This window comes from Elephantulus edwardii, unplaced genomic scaffold (genome assembly GCF_000299155.1).
Source record: "Elephantulus edwardii isolate Elephantulus edwardi_28Jun2011 unplaced genomic scaffold, EleEdw1.0 scaffold00166, whole genome shotgun sequence".
Taxonomy (NCBI): domain Eukaryota; kingdom Metazoa; phylum Chordata; class Mammalia; order Macroscelidea; family Macroscelididae; genus Elephantulus; species Elephantulus edwardii.
The window spans coordinates 2,954,130-2,964,577 of NW_006399916.1; the positions used below are offsets into that span (position 1 = coordinate 2,954,130).

The 10,448-nt window shown below is 37.1% G+C and overlaps 1 protein-coding gene across 1 annotated transcript in view; it reads right to left on the reverse strand.

Annotated features, from left to right (window-relative positions):
* The window catches only part of RYR2 (ryanodine receptor 2 (cardiac)), an 814,526-nt gene that overhangs the window by 445,646 nt on the left and 358,432 nt on the right, over positions 1-10,448 (reverse strand). Inside the window, exon 22 of the mRNA XM_006895387.1 lies at positions 7,301-7,517. Coding sequence (XP_006895449.1) covers positions 7,301-7,517 — 217 coding nt within the window. The remainder of the gene's footprint in view (positions 1-7,300; positions 7,518-10,448) is intronic.

The following is a 10,448-nucleotide window of genomic DNA, read 5'->3' on the forward strand; positions in this document are numbered from 1 at the left end:
TTGTTGATGGGCACTTAGGTTGTTTCCAACTCCTTGCTATTGTGAACAAAGCCGTGATAAACATGGGTGTGCATATATCTGCTTGGATGTCGTTTATGGTCTCTTTAGGGTATATTCCCAGGTTAAATGGTATTTCTATTTGCAACTTTTATTCATTGTTGGTGGGAGTGTGAGATGGTGTAACCACTGTGGAAAGCGGTGTGGCGCTTCCTCCAGCGGGTTTTGAGAGGCAGTAAATCACATGGGAGATTTTCCAACCTTCCCTCATGGAGCACCTGGTGAACTAAAATCTTGTGTTTTTGGGGTTGCAATGCAGCTTCTTACCTAGCAGGCAACCAGAATTCCCTACTGGTCCTAAGATGTCACTATCTGACTGCAGTGACTGGGGATTTTAGAACTTCTCTATTGTTTGGTGTTTTTTAAAAAAACAAACAAACAAACAAACAAAACACACAAGTTGCCATGGATCAGCTGTCAAGTCAGGGTAGAGCTGTGATCTATGGGTTTGCATGGCTGACTTCTTAGAAAATGATCACAAGGTTCTTCCACAAAACCTCTAGCTGTTGGTGCTTCTCTCCCTTGAAACGCCACAGTTTACCCACATGTCAGCGAGTGCTCAAGGTAGACAGTTGTCCACATCAACAAATTCCTAATTGGGCCTACCAATAAGCCTAGCTGCATATAGCCTGTACCTTTCATATTGGGGGAAAATATAATATTGTTATTAGGTGCCAGTGAATCAGTTCCAATTCATTGTTGTTGTTCTTAGGTGCTGTTGAATCAACTTTACCTTTTCATGCCCTTATGAATGATAGCTTGAAACCTTCTCTTGTTCTTTGCCATCCTTGCCCTACCTTACACCATAAACAATACACAGAAAATTGCCCAATGCTGACATAACCTCATGGTCATTGTTCTTTTTAAGCTCACTGTTCCAGTTACAGTGTCAACCCATCTCACAGAGAATCTTCTTTTTCAATCATCCCTCAATACTCTCTCCAGGGACTAATTCATTCTGATAATATGCCCAGTTATATCACACTATAATAGTATGTGAGATGATGTAATCTCATCTTCATATCCAAAGAATATTCTAACTGTATACCCAAGACAAAGTTGTTGGTTCTTTTTGCAGTCGACTTTATTGATGTTGTTGTTGTTAAATGTTGTCAAGTTGAGCACAATTCATAGCTACCCTAGGAACAAAAGATCTGAACCCTGCTCTATAGCTGTTGTCATTTCTCTAATATTCATAGAGTTTCCAGAGACATGCTGTTTAGGAAGTGGATGCCAATCCTGATTCTGAGCCTGTCTTAATCTGGGAGCTCCACCAACACTGTCTATGGCTAACCATTATGGCATTTGACACATCAGTGGCACAGCGTTCAGCATCACAGCAACTCCAAGTTACTTCAGTACAGCAAATTGACAGACCAGTGCTATACCACTTAGAAAAATGTTCTTCCCAAGCACAACTAGCACGAGGCCCTCAGACTCAACTGACTTTTAAATACTAATGGTCCACCCACCAGGTCCTAACTGACTTAAACAAGAGTCTTTCATCCCACAGCTCATTGTTAGCTCAATCCAGTAAATCCAATCAGCTAACACACAATTGTGGACAAAATAATAAACAATGAGTTTACACTCCAGTTTCAACTATAACAAGGGAACCTACTTTCTTGTTTAATTCAATCAGGACATGGTGGGTAGGCCTTTATATTTAAAGTTAGTTGAACCCTAACTAAGTCCCCAGTTTGGAGGCTAATGTGTGAAGCAGTTGGATTCTGGAAGGTGGGTTCTCTTTTTTTAGTTGAAAGTCCATTGTATACTCAATGTTATCCCCCCAAATCACAATTCAAACACATCAATTATTTAGTCTTCTTTATTTATTGTCCAATTTACGTGCTTAAAAGACTGAAAATATGATGTCTTGAATTAAGCTCACCTTAGGCTTTGAAGTGATATCTTTGCTTTTAAAACAGATCTTCTGTGGTTGACAAGGTTGTCTATTGGTTTGCTGTTGTTGTTTTAAGAGTCATTGAGTTGAGTATGACTCATAGAGACCCTGTGAGCAGCTGACCTGAACCCTGTCTTATCCTGTGTCATCACCACAGACTCTGACATTGCTGAAGTCATCATGTTAATCCATCTCATTAGGGGTCTTCCTCTCCTCAGATGATGATTCATCTTTCCAAGTATGATGCCCCTTTCCAAAGAGCAGCCTTGCCTAGCACCATGTCCAAAGTATGAAAGATGAAAGTTTCCCATCCTTGTCTCCAAGGTGCACTCTGCCTGCACCTTCTCCAAGACCTGTTAGATCTTCTGGCAGTCTATGGGATATTCAGTACTCTTCTCCAATACAACAGCTCCAAAACATCAACACCACAGATCATAGACATCAATTCTTCTTCTGTCAGCATTATTCACTGACCAGCTCTCTGGTGTGTGTGATATATTTAAACAGAAGGTAAGTAGTTATTGATCTTCATAAATAACTACTTTATATCCTTTTAACTTTCAGCAAGCAAGACTGTATTATCAGCTTGTGATGTTATTAGACCTTCTCCAATCTTGTTGCTGTGTTCTTTTTGAAGCAAGCAAGCTTCTGAGAATATTTGCTCAATACAGAAATTGAATAGTTATAGTGAAATCATACAACTCCCATCTTTTCTTGATTTTAAATCACTCAGTAATCCCCTTTTTCTAGTCACACTACTGTTCTTCTTGGTCTATATGCACATTTCACATGAGCATAATTACATGCTTAGAATCCTCATTCTATACAATGTTACACATTTTTGTTTATAGTATGCATATCCAGATACTTTCAAAGAATCACTAAAATATAAAAAGCATTTTCTTGGTATTTTCTTCTTTTAACTAAAAGTCCATTTGGTATCTGCAATAATATACTCATTCCAAGTCCTCTTCTAAATCTGATTTGAATTTCTGGATATTCACATCTGCATACTTCTTCAACAGTTTAAATATTATCTTCAGCAACATTAGCACTTGCATTTGATAATCATAACACAGTTCAGTAAGTCCCACATTCTATTTCCTCAGCTAACTTGGAGATAGGCACCAAATGTTAGTCATAAAAAAATGTGTGCCTACTTATTTTTTTTTATTTTTATACCAAATCTTTCTTTTAATAGAATCATCATGTGATCCTAAAACCCAGACTCTAGTACATGTGCCTACTTATTTTACTGCATAAAATTCAGCACAAAGAGACAACAAACATGACTCATTGTGGTAAAATTCTAAGGTCCACCAATAACACTACCCTAGCCCTCATAAACAAATACTTTGAACTTAAAATTGAAATATAAACATGAACTATGCAGTTATGTTGACTAAAGTTATTTTACATTTAAAATATAAACCAATTTCATTTATTAACAAACTTTAGGATCTCTGTACATTTAAGAAAGAAACCAATCCAAGAATGACATCTAACATTTCTTGGACTCCCCTTTGCCAAATGTTGGACTAATATGTAATCTATGAACTGTGTAAAACATACTATTAACATATCAATTTGCAAAGTAAGTAACTTGCTCAAGGTGTCAGAGTGGCCATTTGATACAAAGGATTTTGATTCAAGAATCAAGGATTTCAAATATCACCCAAGACAGAGAATTATTAAATAATTTCCAAGTAAATGTTTATACAAGAAATAAAAACGTCATGCTTACTCATTCCAAAGAGTCCTCTAAACAGTAAAATCAGTCCTGTAGTCAAAGTATGACTATGAATACATATCACTTGAATTTAGAAATAATCTCATGGATAGATTTGATTCTCTGAACATCAATGTTGGAAGATGACATGAGTTGTGGGATGCCATCAAAAACATTACATATGAAAAAAGCGAATTATTATTTAAAAGAAGTAAATGAATAAAAAAAATCAAAATAAAAATCAGAAGAGAGACTCGAGAAACTTGCTCTTGAACACAAACCTTAGGAAAATAGGAAAAAATGAAGACATAAATGAGCTGGAGAGATAGAAAATGATGGCTTGAGAAAGCAAATATTATAATGAAATGTGTAAAAATGTAAAATCAGAAAACCAAAAGGGGGAAATGCACTAAGTGTTTCTCAAACCAAATAAGGGGGGGGACAAATTCAAGTGTTGTGTTTCAATACACAAGTGTACAGACAAAATAAAGAACAATGCAGGAGGCATCACAAGATGATGTAAGAAATAAAGTTACAGTACCATTATTTGTTAAAAAATGGCTTATTTTTAACCAATGACATGGTAGCATATAATCAAGAATTAAAAGTAATAAAAGAAGTCTAAATTGCAGTGAAGGAATTAGTGAAAAATAAGGTCCCAGGAACTGATGGAATACCACCGAGATGTTTCTACAGATCAATGCACAACTGGAAGAATTTGCTTGTGTAGGTGAGGAAATCTGGCCAACCACATTCCAAGAAAGCTGAACCAATGAAATATGACAAATATTGAATAATATTGTTACTATCAGGTGCAGAAGAGAAGTCAAAAAGTGTTGCAGCAGTACCCTGACAAGGAAGTGATAGAAATTCAAATCAGATTCTGAAGAGGACCAAAAAGGGTATCACTGCTGATATTAGAAGGAATTTTAATCAGTGGCCAATATCAGAAACATGTTTGACTGTATGAATATGTAAGAGCACTCAACTATGTGGATTATAACAAATTAAAGATAATATTGTGAAAAATGGGAATTACAGAGACTTTATTACAGTTATATGAACCTGTACATAGAAAAAGAAGCAGCTGTTGGAACAGAATGAGGGAATGCACAGTTGGTACTCCCTAAGCCAGAGAAGCTGTACCCACAGAGTATCTTCAGCTCCCTTTGCCTCCTCATCCACTTCTGAGACAAGCAGACTCTCTGGCCTAGCTGGACATTTCATCCTCAACCTTCTCCAAGATCCAGGGCCCGATATCTAACCTCCATCTGCCACAACACCTGCAGTACCATCAGCTACCCTTCCTTCTGTTTTCCTTTTTTTGTTCCTAAAATCTATTTGTTTCTCCCCTTTTTCTCTCCTATTTTTTTGTCAATATTTCCTTTTCTATTCCTCTTCATTACTCCTACTGGTCACTTGCTTCTTGTTTTTGTTTTGGGTTGGTATTTCTCTCCTATTTTTTTTCTTTGTTGTCTTTTTCAGTGACAAGAGGATGAAGAAACTATGGTAAATTTACCCAGTGGAGCACTATGCAACTTCAAAACACAATGAAGAATTCATGACACACCACACAACACAGAGGAGCCTAGAGGGCATTATGATGAATAAAATAAATCAGGCACAAACCAACAAATGCTATATAAGAACATTGATATAAAAAGCTAGAGAAAGGTTTACACACAGAGAAAGTTATTGTGTGGTTATGAGGGAGGGGCAAAAGGGTGGTAGAAAATTAATTGGGAGACAAATGAACACCTATTAAGATGGGTGAAACAAAAAAGAAAAGATGAAATGAATGCACAATCAGACATCATGTGTATTATAATTGATATTATGGAACAAAGCATATATGAAAAATATGATTTCACATATGTATAATATATGAAAAGTAAACTTTCACTCAAATAATAATAAAAAGACCTCTTTAAAGTTTAAAAAGTATTTTTAAAAATCAGATGTCACTTTGTGCACTAAAATGTATGTAACTGTATTTTCTATTGTTTCATATCGTGAAAGTTTTGCAATAAATATTAAAGACTATAAAAAAACTGATGACTTTGAATTATGGTGTTAGGAACAAATATTGAATATACTGTGACTGTCAGAAAAAACAAGAACTATCCTGTCTTGGACAAAGTCCTGCCAGTGTCCTCCTTAGAAGTGACGAAGACAAGACTTCATCCACATGTTCGATTCTTTTAACATTTGGACCCATATTTGGAAAAGGACATCATGCTTAGCAAAGGAGGAGACCCTTAGCAAAGAAGGAGCGGAACGGACTGATAAAGCCACTATAACAATCAGCAATAGCAATGATTGGGAAGGTGTTGCAAGATAGGTGCCTTTCTTTCTGTTGAATATGGGACCATTATAAATTTAAAATGACAGCACAAAACAACAGAAGTTTTGCTTCTTAGATAAAGTATTATTTAACATAGTACTCTGTTCTCTGGAGCTGTAGTGGCCTAGTGGCAAGAAGCTGCACTGCAATCCTGAAGGTATGCAGTTCAAGGCCACCAGCTGCTCCATGGGAGAACATTGGACAATCTCCTCCTAAGCAATTAACTGCTTTTAAAAACCCACCAGAAGATCAGCTATGGATCAATTCCAACTCTGGTACACAACAACAACAATTCTGCTCTAGGGAGCTCTGACAGTTTAATAGTGAAGGACTGGAGCTTCCAAGCTCAAGACAAAATTGTTTGAATCCACCAGATGCTCCATGGGTGAAAGATGGGCAATCTCCTCCTAAATTATTTATCTACAACCTGCTGGACTGTCACCTAGGAGTTAGTTCTGATTTGATGATAATGAACAACAGTTCTATTCTAAATATTAAATAATCTTAAAATCATTGTTGTTATTGTTCTGTGTTGTTGAGTCACTTGCAACTCATAGAACCCTGCTCTATCGTGTGCCAATCTTACCCTCATTACCCCAGTCACTGTATCAGTCCATCTCACTGAGGGTCTTCCTCTCTTGTGTTGTCCCTCCACCCTTTCAAGTATGATATAAGGACTGGTCCCTCCTTGCAACATGCCCAAAGTATGCTAGACAAAGCTTCAGAATCCTTGCCTCCAAGAAGCAGTCTGGTTTCACCCTCTCTAGGATGAACCTGATTGTTCTCCTGGCAGTCCATAGCTCCAGCACCACAGCTCAAAGGCATCAACTCTCTTTCCATCATCCCTACTCATTATCCAATTTTCTGATGCATAGCCAGTAACTGCAAAGACTATGGCCTGGATCATGTACACCTTAGTCTGACATCATTGCTCTTCAGTATTCTAGAGAGGTCCCTGACTTCAGACTTTCCCAATGCAAATTATCTTTTGATTTCCTCGCTGCTGGTACCAACAGTGTTGATTGTGACACATATAAAAATTACGAAATCATTTTTATGTATTGGGATCACCCTTTTAGAAAGTCAAGTGGAATACAGTAGAAATATGTGAATGGGCGCATTAAGGAGTATATTACATTAGGAAGCTTGTTTGCATTATACCTGTGAAGTGGAGTGGTTTTCTGTGGACTGTGGTGTAAACACTGGAGACTCTCTCCCTGCCTATTAGTGACAATAAACTTTGCTGCCCTATAAGGCGAGGTAGTACCTGGCTGGTGTCCACAGGAATTGGCGTGAAGGCAGCCTGTGTTAGGGACACGGTGGGACCCAGAAGGTCCCGTGTGTATGTTCTTTCTTGCTTGTACTCCCGGCTGTGTTCCACTTTCAACTTCTCTTTTGGCAGAACAGCTTCATAACAAGGTGCATAGCCAGGTGGAGGAAGGAATTTAAACTCTCCATGTCTCCCCCCAAGTAGAAAGCGTACCCTGAAGAAGATGCATCAGAATCAATTATATTCCAGAATTAATAATGTTCCTAACTTTCTAACAAGGAAGAATATATCAGCACAAAATTAACTTTATCAGAAATCACATTTTCTTCCCTGGCATCATTTCCTTATCATTCTAGACTCTAAGAGCTTCTAATCATTAAAGGCTAATTGTGAGGGCATCCTACTGGTCAAAATAGAAATTCTGATTAATTTAGGTTAATGGATCCGCAAAACTGATCATGGGCACAAAACAAAAGGAAACGTTTGAAAAAGTAATAATGTCCTATTTGCATTCAATTTAGTATGCACACAGTAACTGGGCATTTAATGTCCAACATTATCAAGTAACCAACACAGAATAAACAAACATGCTCTAACTATCAATACAAGTAAAGCCTCAGGAGCTAAGATAAGTATAAAGAAAAGAAAAAAAGTAAATTTTTCTTGTTCAATTTTGTAATAAAATTCTTTAAAGTACACTCAAATGGAGCTCTTTCATTTTATGAATTTGAAAAGGTTTTCCCTTTCTTTATAAATTTTATAAGAAAAAAATATTTTCTTAAAATCATTTATATATCACTATTTAATAAAAACAATTTAAGTTTACTTCTATTGAACCATACAGTTCTATGGCAACTTTCCCCCCTTTTATTTATTCATTGTTGCATTGTTGCATTCATTTTCTCCTCCCTCAGCTTACCCCACAATGTACTCCTTGTTCCAGATTATTCTTATACATATAATGTATAATCATGTATTTGTTTTGGACAGCTCTTCTCCTCTGTTCTAATGCAGTATTCATTATCTATACATTCTTTCCTCATTCCCTCTCAACCTAATCTGTCGTATCTGATAACAGTGGTGTTGTGAAGTATTTGTTCTTTTGTGAATGAGACATTTCACTTAGCAAAATGTCCTTCAGCCTCTTCCATGTTATGTAATGCTTTACTATTTCATTGTTTTTCAGTGCTACATAGTACTCCATCGTATGGATGTACCATAGTTTTTCTATTTATTTATTTATTGATGGGCACTTGGGTTGCTTCCATTTTTTTGCCATTATGAATAAGGCAGTAATAAACATGATATGCATATTAAACAACTTTAATATAGCTAAATGGTATTTCTTATAAGTTCTGGCAATCAAAATAAATGAAAAATTTTATTTTCTTTGCAATTCTTCTATTAATTTGTGTTTCAGTTGCAAGACAAGAAAATAAAATTATTTTAAAATTTAAAACTCAAAGTTTAAAAATGTAAAGAAAGATAAAAAGGTTAAAATATTGAAAATATTAAAATAAATGAAGTTTATAAAAAAGAACATAATTTGTGGAAATCCAACAAGAAAGAACTGGTGCACACATAGATAATATTCTATAACTGGATTTCTCCTTTTTCAGTATGGAGTTTCTCTGACTGAGGATTACTTTTGTACATATACCTATTTTTAATAAACAATCTGTAACACATGAATGGCAAGTAATATTAAAGGAGACCTTTGTGGGAAGTAAATATATACATATATTTTTGCTGCCAACCCCAAAAGGTACATAGGTTGGATCCACCAGCTTCACTGAGGAAGAAAGATGGGTGATCCCCTCATGCAGCATACCACTGCCTCTGAAAACCCACTGAAGGATCAGCTATGAGTCAGATCGGCCTCCACAGCACATAACAACAGCAACTTGTAAATGGCAGAGTGGTCCATACTAGAACAGATCCTTGGCTTATTTAACTGCATAGAATTGCAATGAGCTCTAATTTTCATTTCCATTTCTCTCTGGACACATCATCAAAGAGAGTGAGAGAAAACCTTGGTTTTGAGTTAAGCTTCTCACTGCTGTTGAGCCAGTTCCATTTCATAGTGACCGTCCATCTGGCTTGTGAGACTACAAATCTTTACAGGAGGATACTGTCCACCTTCCTCCTGAAGAAGGGCTGGTGATTCAAATCTCTGGAAATGTGAGGCCTTTTGGTTAGGCAGTGCAACAAGCTATGGGATGTGCCACCAGTGTCCCTTCATTTCATCTTTGTGAGATAATCTGTTAAGTGTCACAGACAGTGACACAGTAAGGCACCACCTTGACCCAACTAATGACAAGAGGAGAAATCTCAGAATCCTGTGTGGTAGGATGACTTGGTCTTATAGGTTCACTCTTAGTTGGAATCAACTTGGTAGTAGATTTGTATGAATAAGGGAATCAGGAGTGCAGAGACTGTTGAAGAGTAATGATGTCAGTTGGAGGACTAAGGTGTGTCTGTTACAGGCCATGGTCTACAGATCACTTGCTATGCATCTGAGAGCTGGTCAATGAATAAGGGTGACAGAAGAATTGGTGCCTTTGAGCTGTGGTATTGGAGAACAGCAACGAAAATTCCAGGGGCTGCCAAAAGAGCAAAAAATTACATCTTGGGGAATGTGTAGGCAGAGTGCTCTGAGGAGGCAAAGATGATGAAGCTTCACCTCACATACTTGGGGCACGCTGCTAGGAGGGGCTATTCTTTGGAGACGGACACGATGCTTGGAGAGTCAGAGGGTTGGTGAAGGAGAAGACCTTTAAGCAGGTGGATTGACACAGTAACTGTCACAATGGGATCTAGTGTGTCAGGAAGTATGAGGAAAGTATAAAGTTCAGATCTGTTGTTCATAGAGTCACTATGGATCATACTTGACTTGAAAGCACCTAACAACAATAATAAATTTATATAGATGTACATAGTAATGTGCCATCAATATGGAATCAACTCATAGTTGATCCACCAGTGTGTTTTCAAGAGGCAGTTTAACTGCATGGGAGGATACTGACTATCTTTCTCTCATGACACAGCTAGAGAATACAAACTGTGTACCTTTGAGTTGGCAGTGCAACTCTTGACCACTAATCTACCAGAATTCTGTGTAGTGTGTGTGTGTGTGTGTGTGTGT